Here is a 20,492-nt window from a genome sequence, read left to right as displayed (position 1 = left end):
GCACAACTCGGCGACGACTTCCAATGTCGCTGTCCCGATGGGTGCTGTTCGCGGAGGAGAGGACACTGGCGCATATCACTGCCGGGAGTCCATCGCGCCTTCTCCCGATGCAGCGCCCCCGTCCCATCTGCGGCAGGTGGCATTACGTCACCCGCGGTGGGAGAAGCGAAAGTAGAGTTTTCGGCAGGAGCAGATCGCATCGGCCATCTCGCACGCGTGCTGAGATTCCAGTCCTCGATCCACACTCGATGGAGCTAAAACCTGTCGCCGACAAGGGCACGCATCGGCCTGCACGCAACTCTCGTTCGCTGCTCCAATCTCTCGCCTCCCTCCTGTCACTTCTGTCCTCCTCTTCGGCAATCCGCGAACTCTTGCCACCGCTCTTGCATCTCCGCCATCTGTGCTTCGCTTGGACAAGATTTTTCCTCGATCGCTGTTCCACAACGCACAATCTGCAGAAATTTTGAACCACTGCAACGCAACTCCGCACCGCAGCCATGCCCAAGGCCCTTCAAAAGCGCGGCCGGCGCATGAAGCGTAAGCACGACGACGAGCATGACGATCCGCAGACAGAATCTCTCTCCAAGCGGCAAAAACCAAATGACGAAACCGAGGCCATGGAGGACTCTGCTGAACAGAACCTGACTATGCACGGCTACGACGAGGACATGTCGAGTGCGTATCCAGGTGGTGCAGAAAAGGCCTTCTTCGGTGTGCTCGACGAACAGGAACAGGAATTTTTCAAGAATGCCGACAACCTGCTCGAACAGGACGACTTCCCCAATTCCGAGGAGCGAGCGGCATTTCTGCAGAGTGTTTTCCGAGAAGCAGACGACAAGGCCCTCAAACTAGCACAGAGCCAGTCATGCTCGCGAGTACTGGAACGCTTGATCAAACTGTCAAATGCATCACAACTGAAAGGACTTTTTCAAAAGTTCAGTGGCAAGTAAGTGGCCAATGTCTGGGGTTATCTGGTTCCCTCGCGCTAATTCATATCAGCTTCATACATCTCTTATCGCATCGTTTCGCATCGCACTGCTGTGAATCTCTCTTCACCTACGCCGCGCCACATGTCAGTGAGGAGCTCAAAGCCAAGCCCTCTGAGCTCAAATCTGAGAACCCCGACGAGGTCTTCGTTTCCATGGAAAATCTCTTCCTGCACACTCTGGCCGAACTCGAGGGCAATTTCGGCTACCTACTAACGGAAAAGTATGCGTCTCATGCTCTGCGCATTTTGCTGCTCGTACTTGCTGGAGAGCCGATCTCTACCGAATCGATGAAGAGCTTGCTTCGCAGCAAGCGGAAGGAAGGTGCGCCGGGGAAGGGCGGCAATGAAGCAACAGGGAAGACTCGACCAGTGCCGAAATCATTCTCTGTGGCCCTGGAGAAGCTTATCAGCGACAGTGTGGCTGGGCTCGATACTGACAAGCTCCGGGGACTGGCCACGCATCCTAACGCTAACCCGACGCTCCAAGTTCTCCTCACACTGGAACTTACACACTACGGAAAGCAGCGTGGAAAGGAAGAAAAGTCCATCATCCGGACTTTGCTACCAGATGAGGTGTTTACGGAAGAATGTGACAGTGCGAAATTCCTTTCTGGCCTTGTTTTCGACCCTGTTGGATCTCACCTGGTCGAGAAGATCATTCAACATGCCCCTGCGAAGCTGTTCAAAAGCATGTACAAGACCTTCTTCAAGGAACGTCTTGCAACACACGCCAGAAACGAAGTGGCGACCCACGTTGTCTGTCGTTTGCTGGAACGGCTGGGCTACGATGACTTGCTCGAGGCACACGAGATTTTATTACCCGAAATACCCGGACTCCTCCAGAAGCACTGGACGGCAATGCCTCAGACCATGATCGAGCGTTGCGCAGTGCGAGACATCGACACGCAAGCGATTGCTGTGCAAATAGACCAGTTTTACTCGGGAGAGACAGGCTTCGACATTGTGAAGATGTTACATGTTGACGACAATCGCAAAGAGGATGCAGCAGTATCGGCCAATGGCCAAGTGGGTACCGGGTCCAACATGGCAGCAACATTCTTCCCGCGTCCCTCGGAAACCAACAAAGTGCAGTTCAACATTCTCGCACAGGCCATGCTAATTGTTCCGGGATCGCTCAGCGCCCTCGTCCTCGATTCACTGACGGCTCTTGACAAGGAAGTCATGTTGAAGATGGCCAAAGATTACATTGTCACCCGGACTCTGCAACAAGCACTTACCACAAAGAATGCGTCTATGGTGCAGAGAAGAAAGCTGATTGCGCGCTTCCAGTCTAACATCGGCGAGATGGCTTTGGACAAGTCTGCATCGCATGTTGTAGATTGTATCTGGGAAGGTACGCATGGGCTTGCGTTCATCCGCGAACGGATCGCGGAGGAATTGGCTGAGAATGAGGCTGCATTGCGCGAATCGGCATGTGGCAGGGCCGTGTGGAAGAACTGGAAAATGGACATCTACAAGCGAAAACGACAAGAATGGATCAGGCAGAGCAGGATCAAGGCAAGCAACGACGGATTCCAGGCATTTTCGGAGATTGAGGCTCGAAAGGAGGATGGTCCGAGGAAGACGCCTCTCCAAATGGCGCGGGAACGCCATGCGCAAAAGAAGATGAAGAGCGAAAAGGAGGAGAAAGAGCCCAAGAAAGAAGCCGCTTCCGAAGATGGCAGCAAGAAGGTGAAGAAGGAGAAAAGATCAAAGTCCAGCAAAAGCTCCCATGGCTCTCGTGGATCCATGAATGGGTCCAGCACGCGTCCCCAACGTGTGCAGTCTGCAACCGCAAGCTCGTAGATTGGCGATATCTGTGATATCTTCTTCAGCATCGGCCGAACGATCCAAGGGATTCTCGGCGCCACTCGGACTAGCGGATCTTCCCCAGATCCTAGCTCACCACGCATTGCATCATCTCGGCTGCAAAAATCTGTACAAAGTAGTGCGGATAATTAACACACTTTGTGTCACACTAATCGTCTTACGTTCACCTCAGACATCGCTGCTAGTTTCACCCTGCACTGACATTCCTATTCACACTATCTGACTGCAACCGTCCTGTGGTCTATATCGCGATGACGCATGGACACAGCAACGGCGTGGCAAACGGCCGAAATGGTTCGCAGCAGTTCGCAGACGATGAACCTCTGGACCGAGCAAAGGAAGCAGAGGATGTGGGTCCTTCAGCCTTGCGCGACATCACTACTTCATGTCATACTGACTTGCCCGCCAGCTCCTCACCGCCGTCCAAAAACTAGTCGTCAACTTCATCCAACAAGCAGACGACGATGCAAGCGAAGGCTCCGATATCCAGAACAAGAAACAACCCAACAAATCCGCCCTCCTAACCCAACACTCCCCCTCCCAACTCCAAGCCATCTTACAGCCTACTCTCCCCACCCAAGGCCTTGGCCGCTCAGGCCTCCTCTCCACAGCCCAAACCATCCTCTCCAACAGCGTCAACACCTGGCACCAATCCTTCCTCGACAAACTCTACTCCACCAACACCCCCATCGGCCTCGCCTCCGACCTCCTCCTCAGCGCCCTCAACACCAACTCCCACGTCTACGCCGTCTCTCCAGCTCTCACATTAATCGAAAAAACCACCGCAAAGGCCCTTGCCTCCCTCTTTGGTCTCACCGGCCCCTTCGCAGGCGGTGTCTCCCAACCCGGCGGCTCAGCAGCGAATGCTTCGAGTATGGTCATCGCGAGGAATTTTCTCTACCCGGAGACGAAAGTTAAAGGGAATGGAGGGTATAAATTTGTGATTTTTACGAGTGAACATGGACATTATAGTGTGGAGAAGGCTGCGCAGATGTTTGGGTTTGGATCGGATGCTGTGAGGGCTGTTGCTGTTGATGAGGAAGGGAGGATGAGGGTTGAGGAGCTTGAGAAGGCGATTGAGAGGAGTTTTGAGGATGGGGAGACGCCGTTTTATGTTAATGCTACGGCGGGGACGACGGTTTTGGGGAGTTTTGATTTTGTGGACGAAATCTCCCGCGTGGCCAAGAAGTACGGTCTCTGGCTACACGTCGATGGATCCTGGGGCGGGAGTGTCGTATTCAGCGAAACTCAACGACAAAGTGGGAAGTTGAAGGGGATTGAGTTGGCTGACTCCATCACTATTTGCGCGCACAAAATGCTTAATATCCCCGTCACATGTTCTTTCTTACTAGGGAAGGATTTGAGGCAGTTTCAGAAGGGGATGACGCTGCCTGCTGGGTATCTTTTCCACGACAATGACGAGGAGGAAGACGAATCGAATAACACCCACGACAACGATAGGGAGGAGGAAGAAACAGACCAATTCTTCGACCTCGCAGACCTCACACCACAATGCGGCCGCAGAGCAGACAGCCTCAAACTCTACCTGGCTTGGACATATCAAGGCACTCTTGGTTTCCAGAACTCGATCGATCATGCCTTCGCGATCGCGGCACACTTCACCAATTTACTATCCGAGAACAAGAAATTCGCACTGGTTTCGAGGAATCCGCCGCCTTGTTTGCAGGTGTGCTTCTACTTCAACAAACAAGGCAGACAAAGAGGAGGTGGTGAGGATAACGAGGATGCAGTGAGGAAGAACAGCCGAACAACAGAAAAGATTTGTAAAACTTTGATGAAGAGAGGAGAGTTCATGGTTGATTATGCTCCCGGGGAAGAGGGGAAATTTTTCAGGGTTGTGGTGAATTGTTTTACGAGGAGGGAGACGGTGGAGAAACTTGTGAAGAGGATTGAGGAGGTGGGCAGGGAGCTGGGTTTTTGAGGAGGGAAGGGCGATGAGAGGGTCGTTTAGCCGTTGGTCGTTTGGCATTGTTGATTTGTAAGACATTTCAGAACGATGAAAGGACGCACGGCATACCATTGGCTTGGCTTGATGGTGCCAAGATGATCAAGAGAATATCCTTGATCGAAACTCTCCATGACAACATTGAGTCATCACGATGAGCCATCATCTATCGCGATCGGGCCGGGGATAAGGTATGAAAGGCTAAGCATAGAGATAAATCGTAACGACCTCATGGCTGCGATTTTGCAGCGTCGATGCTCGACTGCGACATAATTGTCAGCACTAACAGATCCATCCAACCTCAAAAGCCCTATTCGATTGCGAACATGGCCTCCACCATTCCCTGGCGCTCCATCAAAGCCCTCTCCTTCGACATCTACGGCACCCTAATCGATTGGGAAAAAGGCCTCACAGAAGTTGCACGGAATTCTGCTCTGGGACCCTACCTCCCATCCGACCACAAAACTCTCGTAATCGACATCACCAGACACGAAACAGCCATACATCAAGAACACCCAACAATGAAACAATCCATCGCCATCGGCCGCGCAATCGAACGCTGCGCAACCGAACTCCGCCTCGTAGAGAACGGACAGCTCACACAAGAACAAATCCAATCCGCGGCCCAACAAATCCGCTCCTCAATCGGCACATACCCAGCTTTCAACGACACTCTCCACGCAATGCAACTCCTAGCACAGCACTACAAACTCATCGTCCTCTCAAACGTCGACCACACATCTTTCTCTCAAACTCTCACCGGACCTTTACAAAATCTGCCATTCGATGCCGTCTACATCGCCGAAGATATCGGAACATACAAACCGGATTTGAATAATTTCTCTTATTTAGTCGATCATTTGAAGGTGTGGAATTGAACAGTATGAGTTATGTCATGTTGCGAATTCTATTTTTCATGATCAGGAACCGGCGAAGGAGTTTGGTTTGGAGTATAGGGTTTGGGTTGATCGGAGGGGGTTTTCGGGTGGGGAGGTTGAGGGGGTGAGGAGAGGTTGGGAATGCAGGTTAGGGTGGAAACGTTGAGGGAGTTGGCGGGGGTTGTGGAAGAAGCTTGGAGGGAGAAGTGAGAGGGGTCGGGATTGGAATGGGTAGGATTGTGGACAGAGGGAGTGAAGCGTATGGGGTAGTGCTTTTGGAAGACCTTCCAAGACTGTCTCTTTGTCAGACTGCACCTCCCTGAAGCCGGTAATGTCAACGGAAGGAACAATTTAGGTAGATACTGCTGCACAGAACGTCGCATCTACTACCGGAGGTACTCACTACATTTTTCCTTCCGATATTCCGATTCCATTCGAGGAGCGTCTGAAGTGAGATAGGACCATGAGGAAGAAAACTTGAGTTTCGTTACTGTGCTCATTAGGTACCGAGTATTCCGATCATCTAACTCATTTGTAAAGTTCTTGAGATTGATGTCACCCCTAAATACGGAATGTCAGGACGATCACGATGGCGAGATAAGTTGTAAAGAAACTGACCAAAGCAAAACGTTTCGATGCACGCCGCATACTGCTACTCTCACTTTGATTCGTTCCCAATGTTCTGCATTTCCAAGTTCCTTCTGCTAACAGCCAAGACTTCTGGTCCAAATGCCACCACATAACAGCACTCTCTAGCCCATGCGAGCACCCGGTCTCTGATTTTGCGCTTTTGAACTGTTATAATGCTTCGGCCGTCGACAGATGAGACCTGTTCGAATTCGATTCCGAAGTCTGTCAAGATCAGATGGAGCTTTGATTTCTCGGACACGTTATTTGTCGTTCGTAGTCGTCACCGTAGGGAGATCGGGATCGATGAGTCTGATCTGAGGATTCAGCTCTCAAGGAATTGCCGCGTTTCTTACAGAAGTGAGATGAGGCAGCGAGCGATGAAAAACAATGGCGGACGGCCAATGCATATTATATACACTCATGACACTACAAGTCACGCCCTATCTCCACCAGACCCTTGGCGCGCTGCGTTCGCGACTGCTTTGCGGTGTGTGCACGGACTTAGGGCTTACCGGTTGTGTTTTTTATTGACATTAGACGCTCCGCGAAGAGCCCGACCTCAACTATACTAACCAAAAGAGGCATAGGGTGTGCTAAATCAAGACGTGGTAGGAACAAAGCAGCACTGATGGAAGGTGGAAGGTGGAAGGGAAGAGTTCTGAGCAGGAGCGGCTGAGTGGAGATAGGTCACGCCTTTGTTGGATCTCTGAGTCGCAATCATATTCTGATCTCCCAAGCAGCCGGTGCAGGCCAGACTTCGCAAGAATCACGATAAGATACAGTCGTGGTCGTTATCGTGGAAGGCAATATGGAGGAGAATCGGTGCAAGGGACCGTTTTGGGTTTCTGGATACGCTGCGGAACATTACGGATATCAAGGAAAAGAAGCTCAAACCAAGACCGTTCACTGGGGTCGAACGTGTAGGGCGAGGCTTTCCGCGTGGGAAAAGCGTGTCACACATGGAGTTGACTACATGAATCATGACTACAACCAACAACATCGATCGTTGACTCCAATCAACCTTCTCGGAGCTGGTAAGGATGCACCCTTTCATGATACCATTTCGTCGAAATACAGTAAATGCTACCGCTGACCTGGAATGGCCCAACCATCTGTTTCCGTGCCAGGGAGCTCGTCGACACATCCGTGAGCAACATACCACACCAGTATAGATTTTGGCCCAGTCCAGCATCTTCGTCGCTCAAGCCATTGTGAGCGTCCTCAGAAGAACTAGACCTGTTCTCACAGAACAGCTCTGACCTTCACGCACGCACTCGGAGCTCCATTCTTTAGGCAAGAGATCGAGCTGATCGGATATCACTCAAGAAACGCATGATTTCCTGGATGGTCCGGGAAAGCGCTGATCTAACGAAATCGAGCATGCGACGGTACAGCCTGTCGTACATAGGGCATTGCTTTGACTTCCGTCGACAAAGGATTTCCATTAGAGAATCGAGGAGCATCCTGATGTCAATTTTCGAAATTTGGGCGATAGAGATCAACGGGCTTGTAATGCGGTTCACGATATGTTTATCTACAAACAATCAACAATGCATTCAAAGTGAACTCCGATACCTGCCCAAGTACAACAAGGAAGAAGCTGCAATGTCGGGGAAAAAGGACCCGGCATAGGGTCATCGTCCGTCCACCCAATCTGTTTAGGTCTTGGTTCTATTCATCTTCCATCATCGTCTTTCGATGATTGTTCGCAGTCAGAGATTCCCGATCCTGCTTCTTGGGGAGAGAGCCGGAGATTCTTAGAAGCATCCATATAAGAATGCTGTTTCTCTCCACGTCGTCAATATTATCCAAAACGAGCCATTTGCCGTGTAGCGCCACCCCGTGCAAAAGTGCAGCAAATCTATCGTCATCAGTCATTCCACCAGTACCACTCAGCTCTCATCCACATGCTCTCTTGCCGGTCTTTACATCGCCCCATACTCCGTCGGCTCTTCCAATTGATATTGACCGGTCTCCAAACCCTCCAACGCCTTTCGCCCCAAATCATTCAACACCGCCTTTCCGTCATTCTCCGTGACATTCGTGAAATACCTCGGAGTCCACGTTTCTCCCTTCGCCTGCCTCTCTGCCGCTCGCTCTCTTTGCCGCTCCTCCAACGCCGTCTTTCTCTCAGTCGCAGTACCAAATTGCTTCTTCTCGATCGCTTCAGTAACACCACCCCAGAATTTCCGACTCTCATTCGGCAATTGCAATTCCTGTGGTGGGCACTTCTTCACCACAGGCACCAGCGGCGTAACATCCATCAACAAGACACGGTCCGACTCCTTCGTCTTCTTGAATTCTGTAACCCCGGGCGAATACCACACCTTCTCCGTCCACACGCCCTCAATCCTTCCAACAATCTGCTCTTTCGGCACATCCTTCAACTTCGTCACCGGATCACTCTTCACATCCGCAGGTCGATAAACAACTCCCTCAACACGATTTTGCGCCTTCCCAAAATATCCTTCTTCATGGTATTGCAAAAATGTCTTCAGCCCCGTCTTCGCGCAAGTGATCGTGCATACATCCGCGACACTAACATACAGCCCTGAAGGACCTCTCAGGAAGCCCGTCAAATACGCCGCAGGATGTGTAAGTTGGTATTCTTCCCCATCACGCTTTTTCAACTTGATGAAGATTCCCTGATTGAAATTCCCGGGTGTGACTTTGACGCTTGTGCCGGTGAACTTGGCAGACAATTGATCGTATCCCGAAGCTTCAATGCCCTTCTCCGGACAATCGTAGACGAAAGCCGAGATGGGAGGGTGATGGCTTGTTTGTTCTGTGATGTAATTGACCTTCACTGGCTTCTTGTCTCCTGTTGTCTTTTCTGCTTCCGCAGGGTCCACTTCCCATGTACATCGGAAGAACTCTCCCAGACTTGAATTGTATGGTTTGCAAGGCTTCCCTTTCACGTATTTCAAATCTTTCGTGAACCAGAAACGCAGACAAGCCAGCATACGTTCGAGAGGATCATCACTATCGCCGATCGCAGCGAATGTCTCAGGTCGATCGAGATAATGCCAATATTCGAGATTGGGAATCGGTTCGAGGAGTTGGGCGGGTAGGGAGAAACGAACGGCGGCGATGTCGGTTACGCCGAGAAAGCGACGAAGGATACCGAGGAAGGTCTTGAGCTTTGAGGCATCGGAGACTTGTTGGCCATCGGCGACGATGGGGGCTTCGGTTTTGGAGACGGATGTTGAGGAGGAAGCGGTGGGTGGGCGGGATGTGTTGTTGCCGCTGCGGTCTTCGTCCAAGCTGGTTTTGGCGCTGACCATTTCGGGCGTTGTGGAGGTGTTTGTGTTGGTGCCCGAGACGGGAGCGGAGGTAGCGGTGGTGTCTTCGGGGGCGCTGTCTTTGCCCGATTTTCGTGAAAGGAGGCCCATGTTGGGCGGTGTATGAGTTGAGACTTTTGACTAGTTTTGGTGGGGTTGGAGTGGAAGATGCAGTAGCGGGCGATGGGACGGGAAGGACCCTCGAATGTGGCAGCTCTGGCGCGAAGAGTTTGTTAGGGAGAAGATAGGAGAATAGGACAAGAGCAGCGTCTATCCTTTCCCAACGGCGTCTTTGGGAGGATGTGCAGGTCGCAGAGTTGGCTGTGGTCGTTGGAGCACTGACCGACTGCGGCTCCGGCGTCGACGTCACTCGGGATTCCAAGCGAGTTGCTCGTTTATCCTCTCCACAATTGACAACAGTGCCAGGAATGACGAGAGAATACAGTCTGAACGAACACGTCGTGAATGTCTTCTGCCTATGTACAGCAAGGGAATACTCATCAACAACCAGCCACACAGGGTCTGCGTAGTGCTGACCGCCTGGCTTGTGACGGTGATGCGCCTGAGTTCGACAGCATCAGGGCGACGAGCGCTATCCGCGAATCAATTGTTCACGCCTTCACTTCCAGCGCCACACTTGGCTGCGGGGCGCCACTTCGGTGCGCACGCGTCGTTCGTGGGTGACCTGGTCGCGGAGGCAGTGTGCATGATCATCGCGGGGCGCCGCCAAGATCACCTATACCCGTGTGCTACTGTCTCTCATATGCACTCTCGTCACGGCAAAGTCCGTAGCGCAGCTGGGAATATGTCTTGCATACGGATAGTTGTACAGGGGGAGAAAAGCGCAAGTCGATTGCCTTCAAGTACGGAAAAAATCTACCCGATCGCTTCGTCAATCATCCCACGCTCGCCATGGCCCAACTGCAATCGCATTCGGCTGGTCCATGAACAACTCCACCTGAAAAGTCTCCTCCAGGTTCTCCGAGCTCACATACATACGATCGAGCACTAGCACGCAGCCTTGAGAGACCAACATGCGATCGTTCGGTCCGAGATCAATCGCATTTGTTCTTACGGCGCCTCCCGAGGTATCACTGTACTCTCCATTGTTGCTCTCGATCCGGATGAAGCGCGAAGGCCCTCGTCCATGCTCGACACTCAGTCTTACATGTGAGCGGCTGCCCGAGCGACCATACCCGGACGCGAGCGCTGCCTGTCGAGCAATCGCATAGAAGTTCACCAGACGATGGGGCATTATCGGCGCTGCGATTTTTGTCATGCCCTCCTTGAAGGCCGCCCCCTCTATCTCAAAGCGGACTCTGCCTGCACCTTCCCGAGGGAGCAGTTTGGCAAACGTTTGCTCTGCAGAGTCAATGCGAAGAGTAAAGTCCCCAAGCTGTTGAGGGTCAAATGTACTGCAGATAGCTGTATATTTGCCCGGATCAAGCTCTTCAAGCTCTGCAATGCAACATCCCTGGCGATAGACTGTACTATCGGCAATGATATCTTTCATACGCATGTTGAACACGCGCTCGCCCCCACTGTGGAGAAGTCGGACATTGACATTGTATTTCGGGTTGCTTGCCTCGAGCAGTAAGCTGATGCCGGTCTTCCTAGGTACTGTAATGGTGTACTGCGGATTGTCGCAATATGTTGGGTTTTGTGTATTGCCGCCGGCAGACTGCTGTGTCCACGAACCATTGACGTGTGTGAGGTGCGCGTAGCGCGATATTGCATGATCGAGCACGATAGGAGAGTTGCTGAATGTGCATATTGTGAAGGAGTGCTTGTTGGCTGGCAGGTCCTGTTCCAGAGGGACAATCGTATACGGCTTGCCAGGCTCGCAATTCTCGAGCTTCAAGAGAGTCTGTGGGCTGTCCACGTACAGACCTTTCTGGATGTAGCGTTCTGATAACATGACCTTACGTCCTTGAGCAAAAAAGGCTGCCAATGTGATGTATCCGCTCAGGTCAATAAAATGCCGACCACTTTCAATGTCCTCGGCCGTGGCATCTTCGGGAACCGAATTTTGGAAGTGTCGCCAAAGCAGGATCCATACATCTTGCCGCTGACTCGTCGCCACAGTGAATTGCGGATTGTGTTGCAAACTCGCAGCAGGACCGCGAGACTTGCAGAAGCCATTATCGTCATGAGTCTTAGAAAAGTCCCACTCGAAATGCGCATCTTGCCGATACTTGAACAGACCAGGGTTCCAATTCAGGTAGACAGACTCAAAATATTGCTGTACACTGTCGAGGTCCATCCAGAAGGTGCCGGGAGGTAGATCCTTCTCGTTGAGCAGATCTCTAGGTGAATCAACAGATGCACTCTCTTCATCGAGTGGGACACACGGTCCTTCTGGAGACAATTCTCGACTTCTTTCGCTTCTGCGTGACCTACCGCGCCAGCTCGTTCCTTCCACCCATGGGTTCTTGACTAGCATCAAACGTTGCCCGCCCACTTCACGCAGGTCGAGAACGGCATAGTCATGCTCACTGGCAAGCCCCAGGGCTCGTTCGGTCTTGTCCGACATTTTTCCTGTGCCCATCGTCACAAGAACATCGCCATACGAGAATGCATTGAGCATGCGTGACCACAGTCGATCGAGCTCGAGTTCATCTCCTTGTAGATGTATTTGCTCTGGTATCCATCCAGTGAGTATCCACAAGTCGGTTCCGCTGTTGCTACCAGGAAAGTCGTAGCCGCCTCGCACTTTTAAGTACGCTTTTTCGATGAGCGCCGGCCATAACAATCCTGGATTGTTCCGATCGATAACGTGGATGACACGTTTGGTTGAGCTCGTAGGAATGCGATCGTCGATGACGACTCGCCTTTGACATCCATTGAAGTTCATGCATACGATGTATTTCCCGTTCTTGGAGATGAGTGGTTCTCCAGTTTCGAAATCGAAAGGATGCATGACGTTCTGAAGCATTCTTGGGTGTCCATTTTGGACACGAGCAACGCCAGCGCAAAGCGAGGCAACGACAGAGCAGTCAGTCGCTGCATCCTGCACCAGATCGATGTTGCGAAAGAAGCTCATGGTAGGTCCGAGATGGCTCTGATCACCTTGAAACCACGCTGGAGGAGGTAGCGCATCTTGTGGACGCTTCCAGCTGTCAAGGACATCCTCCTGGAATTCCGACAATGGTAATTCTGAAGCCTCGTCGCTTAACGCAGCAGTCAGTAGTAGGTGAGAATGGTGGAATATTCGAGGAGACATACAAGAATAGATCCTCACCGTCTGCCAGCTCGAACTCTTTCGGCGAGGGATCACTACTCCATTCTGGGAACTTGACTCCGTTGAGGAAGCCAGCTTTGGTGACGATGATCTTTTCTCTTGTAGAGAGCTTGCGAGAGTTGAGCGGCACTGGCAACTGTCTCACCTTGGTTGCCGCTGCTGCTTGAGTGGCAGCAGTCGTTGGTGGCGTCGGAGGCACTTCAACCTTGAGCCACGCAGGAGATTTGACTCTTGAACGCCAGTTTGCATCGTGCTTGATACGTTCCGCCTCTCGCATATACTGCTCTGCTCGTGATCTACACGCAGCTCGTTGGGCAGGATCTTGCACCAGCGAGAGCGCCTTCATCGACGTCTCGGCGGCTTTGAGTGCAATGTCCAATGCCTCGCTCCGGCTGCTTGCATGACTCAGTTGGTCTTCCAGTCTCTCGGCGTCCCGTCGCAGCGTCGCGAAGTCCTCTGGCGCACTCATGCTGGCGGCTACCTCGCACCGCCTTTGCCACGGCTGAACGGACCGTTGCTGAAGTTCAATGCAGACATCCAGGTGTTATCATGATGCTGGATCTCCGAAAGTTGTCCGAGAGATTGCAGTACTTGTTGTCGAGCTCGATGACTGTCAGCCCGCTTCCGTGAGCAGCATGTCACCAATTGAGTTTGTCAGAGCATGGTATATGGCAGAGAGATTCGGATCCGAGAGCTGTGGTTGTAGTTGCAGTGTTGCGAAGTCCAAGTGGTTATCGCAGCGCGGACCGCGTGGAAGGAGAAATGACGTGCCACCGCGATCCCTGCTTGGTTTTTGGCCGGCAGCAGGACCGAAGTCGTCGCTTTCACAGGGCCGAGGTCTATCGAACGGCACACAGCATGGCTCTCGCAACAAAGTCGTGCTCTCTCGCACGCAGCACCAACTCCTGGGTTCGCCTACGACCTCGTCCAATACTGCCCGGATCATAATTATCTGTCTTCACGGACATTTCCCATGACCGGCAAGAGCACTTTTTAACACACCCGCTTCGGCTATCGCTATCGGTTGTCCCTCGGCGCTGCGATACGACAGATCTATTCTCCGGCAAAAGAGCGTAGCACGACAAAGAGACGACAACGTGCGCAGCGACAGCGACATAAGCCATGGCACCAGCTCCTTCGAAACAAGAGCTGCCAGCATGGGGTCTCGCACTGGCAGGCTCTGCTGGAGCTCTTGTAGCCAACAGCGTCGTCTACCCACTCGATCTCGTCAAAACCCGACTCCAGACACAGGTCAAGCGAAATGCGAAAGACACTTATGTTGATGAGGAGGGACATGTCCACTATGAAGGCACAATGCACGCGATCCGGCATATCGTTGAGGAAGAAGGCGTATCAGGACTCTTCAATGGACTGGCAGGCAACTTGATCGGCGTCGTGAGCACAAACTTCGCATACTTTTACTGGTACAGTCTGGTGCGAGAGATGTATCATGCCCGAGTAGACTCCAAGGGAACAAGCACAGCAGTGGAATTGAGCTTGGGTGCTGTGGCAGGAGCTCTGGCGCAGTTGTTTACAATTCCGATTGCGGTGGTGACGACGAGACAACAGACGCAGCGCAAAGGCGAGAGGAAAACTATCTTGGCGACAGCGAAGGAGGTTATCGATCAGGATGGTCTTGCTGGCCTGTGGAGAGGTATCAAGGCTTCGATGGTTCTGGTCGTGAACCCCAGTATCACGTATGGTGCTTACGAGAGGTTACGCACATTGATGTTTCCTGGGAAGTCAAATTTGGCGCCTCATGAGGCTTTCCGTAAGTCAAAGCCCGTCTCTGTCAATGCCTGAGTTCATGCTGTACTAACGAACGATGACCAGTTCTCGGCGCTCTCTCCAAGATGCTCGCCACTATCGCAACACAACCGCTCATCATCGCCAAAGTTGGCCTTCAATCCAAGCCTCCGCCACAACGCATGGGCAAGCCCTTCAAATCTTTCCAAGAAGTTATGAAGTTCACCGTCGAGCGAGATGGTATCCTCGGACTCTGGAAGGGTGTTGCTCCTCAGCTCATTAAGGGCTTCCTCGTGCAAGGTATCCTCATGATGACCAAGGAACGAGTCGAACTGCTTTTCGTGCTGTTGTTCCGAGCTGTGCGAAAGATGAGACAAGAGCAATTGGAGAAGCTTGCGAAGATCGCAGCGGAAAAGGTGGAGCAGGGCAAGGCTGTTGCTGCCGGCGCTGTGATGCAGGGCCAGGCCGTTGCTGGTGGAAGCACGGAGAAGGCCAAGACCGTCGCGGTTGAGACTGCAGAGAAGGCAAAGGCTGTCGCGACTGAGGCTGCAGAAAAGGCGAAGTCTGCTGTCAAGTCTTGAGCGGGGCTTGAGTGTGCGGAGAATTTACGAGGTTCAGATTGACAGGAGATTGGGCCGGCACAAGGAGTGCGTGCAGAGCGAGCGCAGAGAAGTGCACAGATGCAGGCCGATTGAGATCTTGGAAGGCACCTTTGCGCGCGGCGTTTGGAAGGAGCATGCAACTGACAAAGCTCCAGGATTGAACATTGTATTGGCATATGAACCTAGGACATTGTGGTGGATAGGGCAGTTCGTGACTGATCTTGTACAGCGAGAAATCAATGACCATGTAAGAGAGCATTGCTTGCTCATGGGAACACTCGCCTGCTGTGTTCGAATTACCATAATGCTCTTCGCTTGCTAGGCCTGCACAATATACAGATATGATGCTCCTGCCATGAACCGTTGCCGCATGCTTTCATTTGTGGTCCATTGCTGCGCTTCCACCACCTGTTTCTCCGGTCTTTGACTGTCTGGTATCTCCTCGACCTCCTCGACCTATCTACTTCTTCTTTGGAATCTCAGCCTCCAGCGCTTTCACATATCCCTCCAGTCTCTGCACAGCCGATTGCAAGGCCTATGAAAACGTCAGCTCCAATACTACATCGGCCCTCTTCACAATTTCCAAAATTGCAGAGCTCCTCGTGCCCGAAGATAGGGCAGGGCTCACATAGATATCCTCCGTCAACAACTCATTCGACACCTTGTACTGATCCACGACATAGTAGTACAGCGCTCCGCCAGCTCCTACTGTTCCGAGAAGGAAGCCAAATAATCTGTTTAGGCAGAAAGTCGTACCGTTAGCTTGTGCACTGAATGTCCATAGCGAATCACCTCTGTGTTGTGTCCTCTTCCAGCTCTTTCTACAGCTCAAGAAGCTGTTCAAGCAGATAATACCTGCGCGCATCCATATTTGAAGCTCTACAGCTCTTTACGCGCGTCTGGAGCTCTTTGAGGCTGTTTGTATACACTAGTCCGCGACCCAAAGCCTCTCCATGCACAGTGTACCAGTTAGGTGAAGAGAGATGCACTCACGATCCCCGGAAAGCTCCAATAGGTTTCTTCGGCGAGATGACCGCGTCTGCGCGCATCGTGCGTGAGGTCTGGAACGAGCGTGTCTGTGCGATAGCAGTCGTGATCGGGCGGCGGGTGAAAGCGCGCATGGCGGCTGAAGTTATTCTGGACGCCATGGTGAGGAGACCTGGGTATCGCGATCGGACGAGCAAGAGGTCGAGAGGCGTTGTTTGCTTGGACGGGATGGAGTTGTTGTTCGGAAGATGTGGTTGGTCGGGTCCGAGGTCCGGTCAGCTTCAAAGGTGAGCTTGATTGTTGGGTGATGGGGTGACATGTCTTCACTTCCACGTCACATTTCTATAGGCACTTGACGGCACAGGCACGAGACGAGATTTTGATACTTGATGAATGATGTCTTGTGGCATAGACAGTGGGAAGTGGAACGGACTTGAAGCTTTTCACGTATTGTAATTCTTTTGACCACCTTGTGTTGGTCACTCGCACAATTTCTATAGTACAAGAAGAGTGACGTTTCGTCTCGCCATTGCAACAAGTTATAACGCTGGTCGTCCACCGATCACAGTCCTTCTCGGAGACCTTGTGGGTACTGCTCCATGCTGCCCATCGACGTACTGCAGTATTCTACATCCAAGCACCACACTACAATGGTCGGAACTTCAAGTTCAGCGTGCCATTCTGGTGAGCAGCGCGAGTCTGCTCAATTGGAACACTGGTGACCAGCTGAATAAGCTTCGCTGGATCAAGCCTCGTGCCAATGTACGTGTGAACAGGCGGAATGATGGACAGCACATTCAAGACCGCGACTGGGAGAGGAGGTGGACCAATGGGCATAGGCGGGAGTCCTGGTGGCGGAGCAGAGACTCCACTTGGCACAGGAGGACCATTGACCGGAACGAAAGTCTTCGTGGCGAAGCCTCCTTTGCCTGAACCCGATGTCGTAGCTGCGAGGCGCACCCCAGGAGCGTTCTTGAGAGGCGATTCACCACGCATGAATTTGCGATTTGGTCCATCATCGTCAGACTCGAGAGGGCGCTTAGGTGAGGCGATGTATGGACCATTGGGACCAAGTAGAATCTCAGGTGCAGCACCGCCCATCTTTGGCGATGTTGGCCCTTCAATGCTTGCAGCTAACTGTCCTGCCATAATATGCTGGGCGGCAGCGCCGGGCGGGAGCGACGAAACAGGCTTCGGCTGTGCCTGGCTCGGACTAATGATGATTTGTGCATTAATAGCGTCGAATGTTTGCAGTTCCAGGCGATGAGCAAAGCGAGCGATCTCAGGCTCTTCAGGGTATATCTCAGCCATGCGCTTCTCGATCTTGTGAATCTGTGCCAGATCTCCATACTTGCTCTCAAAGTCATGCATGTAGCCAATCAATGGGCGGCAGCTGTCCTGCTTCTGCTCGTGGGTGAGCTCTGTACTGCCCATAATCTTCGGAATTGTGGACTCGAACACAACTCGAGCGTTTGTGGCATCTTGCGTGCTGGTCAGGTACTTGATATACTCGAGGATGAAAGCAGTGTCGGTGGGGAACAATCTCATGCCACGCTCGAAGATCTTGATGGCAGAAGGGTCACGGTAGCATTGCCATTCCATCAGGGCGGCTGCGATGTACACTTCGCTTGAAAGCGGTCCGCCTGGTCGTGCCTCGCTGAAGATTGCTCTAGAACCTTTGACGTATGGCTTTGGTTTTTCGTCATTCTTTTTTGGTGCCCGTCCTTGGCCTTGCACACGACGGAAAGCCCGCATCTTTGCCACCCAAACGTATGATATCGTGCGCTTGAACATGTCAAGGTGCGCCGCGGATGCTTGTTTTACTGCATCGATCTGGGCTTTCTTCTGCTCTGTGCGGGTGAGAGGTTTCTCAGCTGGTTCATCCTCGTCGTCATCCTCTTGTGCATTCTGCGGTTCCTCTTCCGGCGGCATTGAGTTGAAGTGCGCTTCAATTTGAGCGAGGGCAATTTTGTCTTTGTCCATTGCCTTGTTACGAAGCGCGTAAAGCGCGGCATGTACATCAGCGAATGGCTTGTCGAGTCTGTCGCCGTTGCGGATGAGGACCTCCTCGGTGTTGCCGGGTTCCAGATCACTCTCGATGCGGTCTGCCTTCATCATGGCAAGCAGTACAGATTCGGGGTTCATCTGCATACCTTTCTCCAGAAATGCGTCGCCACGTGCGATGACATCGGCAATCCCCGTAGAGAAGCACCATGAGGCTGCCTCAAACCAGATCTGTGGATAAAAGCATAGAAAGATCGTCGCTTGATCGTAGGCGTAGATGACTCGCTTCCGCCACTCCTCATCCTCTGAGCCTTTGTAAACCAGCGGATCTTCGTCGCGTTCCCATGCAATCCACGACCGCCATTTTTCTACTTGCTCCCCAAACTCGTCTTCCCCAGCGCAGCCGTAGATGGGTGGCAGCCGCGGCAAGGATGTCCGATCGAGTCCTTGGATCTTCTGTTCGAGCTGCATGCGCGCAGTTCGAGCTTGCATGTAGTGCGGGCTCTGCTCTTGAACGTGTTTTCGGCCTGTTTGCTTGTGGATGCTCATCTCAAATGCTTCATACTCCTTCCACAACTTCACAAGCTCGGAATGAGGGACCTTTGTGGCTCGCTGATACGCCTTCCGGACCAAATCGACTTTCTGCAGATCCTGCCAACCTTGTCCACCGAGCGTTCCTGGACCATCCTTAACAAAGTCCACGTATTCCCGCCAGAGTTCGCCTGCGTCTGGATCTATTCCAATCGCGCCCAGGGTCGCTTCGAATGCCGCAAGATGCATGTTTCGATTCGCACCAGTCGAGTCTCCGACAAGGGGATGCTCTCTTCGGACGGTGTCAAGGTAAATCTTCCACAGTGCCACATGATAAATTTGCTCTTTTGCGAGCGCAGTATTGACGATCATGCTCACATCATGCCGGCGGTCGAGATCGCTCTCGAATTTGATCCAGTCCTGGTAGAGCTTGACCTACCACACGTCAGCTGCTGCGTTATTGAACACGCAGAATCCCAAAAGGTCCTGCGACCACTGCACTGGATTCCTGTCTGCCGAAACAAGATGTCCGTCAAATAACCCCATACATCGCCGCCGCCATTGTGGTACATCACACTTTCGAACCCGCGACAGACGATGCCCCCGCCGCATCGCCAGAACGAAATCAACATGAAAGGGGGAGAATAGATACGTACCGCTGTCCGAAACACCTCAGAGAATCTCCGGTACACAGTCCGAACATTGTCGTACTGTTCCTTGGCGGCGTAGTGATTGATGAGCTCGTACCATGCACCAATGTCACCTTTGGGGTCATCTTTGATGCGGTCCTCGAGCTGCCCAACTTTGTCATGTGGAAGTCTTGCCGGTGGAGCCTGTACTGAAGGGAGGCTAGACTCTTGCGCCGGAGGCTGCGGGGTCGGCGCGATGCTCTGTTGAGTGGGTTGCGGTGTCGGCTGCGCAGAGGCCGCGGTAGACACTGTCTTACCCTCTTGACCTGACTGTGGAGCTGTCTGCTGCAATGTGACTTTTGGGGCAACTGGAGTACTAGAAGATGCAGGGACTGGAACAGTGAACCCATTGAGACTTGAGCTTGCTTCAGCTGTGTCAACATGTGGTGCACTATTTAACGATACATCCTGCGCTTCAGATTGCGCGACCGCACCAAGACCAGAGTGAGCACCTGTATTGCCGTTAACCTGCGATGGCGCCGGCACGCTCGTGTCTTGTTCATCTTCACTCTCTTCCACTATGAAGCCAGCGACTTTGGTTTGCGACTTTGGGGCTGTCGTTTCGGCTTGCGTGGGAGATTGCGGCTTGGACTGTGCTGGGGTCGACTGCGCGGCGTCGTCGCCATAGTTCATACTCGAAGGATCGTAGTCGTCGTCTTCGTCGTTGGCATCGTCTTGTTGGCCACCATCGTCGCCATAGCTGGCCGGGTCGTAGCTGTCCTCGTGGTCTTCGACCGCGGCGGCATCGAAGGTTGGTGGCGCGGTCGGATCGTACTCGTCGGCCATCTCTAAGCGACGCAATGCGCCTCGAGCGCAACGGGGGTGTTGAGGCGCAAGCGGTAGACAAAGGCTTTGCGCGAGTCTGTCTTACCAATATTCGCAGAAATGTCGCGCTGCGACGCGCCTCTGCAGAAAGGGCAAGAAGATCGCCGAGACGGATAAAGTGCGCACGAAGTCGAAGAAGTGGTCGAGCAAAGGTGAGGGCGGCGCAAGTTGCGATGTGGGTGTTGTGATGATGTCGGTTGGAGAAGTTGTTGATGCCTCGACACGGAAGCAACTGTCGCGGGAGCAGCCGGCAGCCGGAAGGCGCCAACCTCACTTCCGCTCTTGTTCAAACAG

At 52.6% G+C, this 20,492-nt stretch overlaps 8 protein-coding genes across 8 annotated transcripts; 4 read left to right on the top strand and 4 right to left on the bottom strand.

Moving 5' to 3' along the window:
* Window positions 1-497: 497 nt before the first annotated feature.
* RHO25_002325 (uncharacterized protein) lies at window positions 498-2,794 on the top strand (the record flags this gene model as incomplete). Its single annotated transcript, XM_023594822.2, has 2 exons — window positions 498-946; window positions 1,000-2,794. The coding sequence occupies 2 exons, from the start codon at window positions 498-500 to the stop codon at window positions 2,792-2,794; spliced, it is 2,244 nt and encodes a 747-aa protein (XP_023459660.1).
* Window positions 2,795-3,069: 275 nt separating this feature from the next.
* RHO25_002324 (uncharacterized protein) lies at window positions 3,070-4,760 on the top strand (the record flags this gene model as incomplete). Its single annotated transcript, XM_023594823.2, has 2 exons — window positions 3,070-3,168; window positions 3,228-4,760. The coding sequence occupies 2 exons, from the start codon at window positions 3,070-3,072 to the stop codon at window positions 4,758-4,760; spliced, it is 1,632 nt and encodes a 543-aa protein (XP_023459663.1).
* A 350-nt stretch (window positions 4,761-5,110) lies between these two features.
* On the top strand, window positions 5,111-5,662 carry RHO25_002323 (uncharacterized protein; the record flags this gene model as incomplete). The annotated part of the gene is made up of 1 exon (XM_065602228.1): window positions 5,111-5,662. One exon carries the CDS (start codon window positions 5,111-5,113, stop codon window positions 5,660-5,662), a length of 552 nt encoding a protein of 183 aa, XP_065458300.1.
* Window positions 5,663-8,217: 2,555 nt separating this feature from the next.
* RHO25_002322 (uncharacterized protein) lies at window positions 8,218-9,684 on the bottom strand (the record flags this gene model as incomplete). The annotated part of the gene is made up of 1 exon (XM_023594825.2): window positions 8,218-9,684. The coding sequence occupies one exon, from the start codon at window positions 9,682-9,684 to the stop codon at window positions 8,218-8,220; it is 1,467 nt and encodes a 488-aa protein (XP_023459657.1).
* A 781-nt stretch (window positions 9,685-10,465) lies between these two features.
* Window positions 10,466-13,283, bottom strand: RHO25_002321 (uncharacterized protein; the record flags this gene model as incomplete). The annotated part of the gene is made up of 2 exons (XM_023594826.2): window positions 10,466-12,743; window positions 12,799-13,283. 2 exons carry the CDS (start codon window positions 13,281-13,283, stop codon window positions 10,466-10,468), a joined length of 2,763 nt encoding a protein of 920 aa, XP_023459656.1.
* Window positions 13,284-13,936: 653 nt separating this feature from the next.
* RHO25_002320 (uncharacterized protein) lies at window positions 13,937-15,141 on the top strand (the record flags this gene model as incomplete). The annotated part of the gene is made up of 2 exons (XM_023594827.1): window positions 13,937-14,585; window positions 14,648-15,141. 2 exons carry the CDS (start codon window positions 13,937-13,939, stop codon window positions 15,139-15,141), a joined length of 1,143 nt encoding a protein of 380 aa, XP_023459659.1.
* Window positions 15,142-15,622: 481 nt separating this feature from the next.
* Window positions 15,623-16,310, bottom strand: RHO25_002319 (uncharacterized protein; the record flags this gene model as incomplete). The annotated part of the gene is made up of 3 exons (XM_023594828.1): window positions 15,623-15,697; window positions 15,791-15,896; window positions 16,156-16,310. 3 exons carry the CDS (start codon window positions 16,308-16,310, stop codon window positions 15,623-15,625), a joined length of 336 nt encoding a protein of 111 aa, XP_023459658.1.
* A 484-nt stretch (window positions 16,311-16,794) lies between these two features.
* RHO25_002318 (uncharacterized protein) lies at window positions 16,795-20,159 on the bottom strand (the record flags this gene model as incomplete). The annotated part of the gene is made up of 2 exons (XM_023594829.2): window positions 16,795-19,119; window positions 19,341-20,159. 2 exons carry the CDS (start codon window positions 20,157-20,159, stop codon window positions 16,795-16,797), a joined length of 3,144 nt encoding a protein of 1,047 aa, XP_023459665.1.
* Window positions 20,160-20,492: the final 333 nt, after the last annotated feature.

Source organism: Cercospora beticola, chromosome 2 (genome assembly GCF_033473495.1).
Source record: "Cercospora beticola chromosome 2, complete sequence".
NCBI classification, from domain to species: Eukaryota; Fungi; Ascomycota; class Dothideomycetes; order Mycosphaerellales; family Mycosphaerellaceae; genus Cercospora; species Cercospora beticola.
This window is presented reverse-complemented; position numbering and strand designations above follow the sequence as displayed.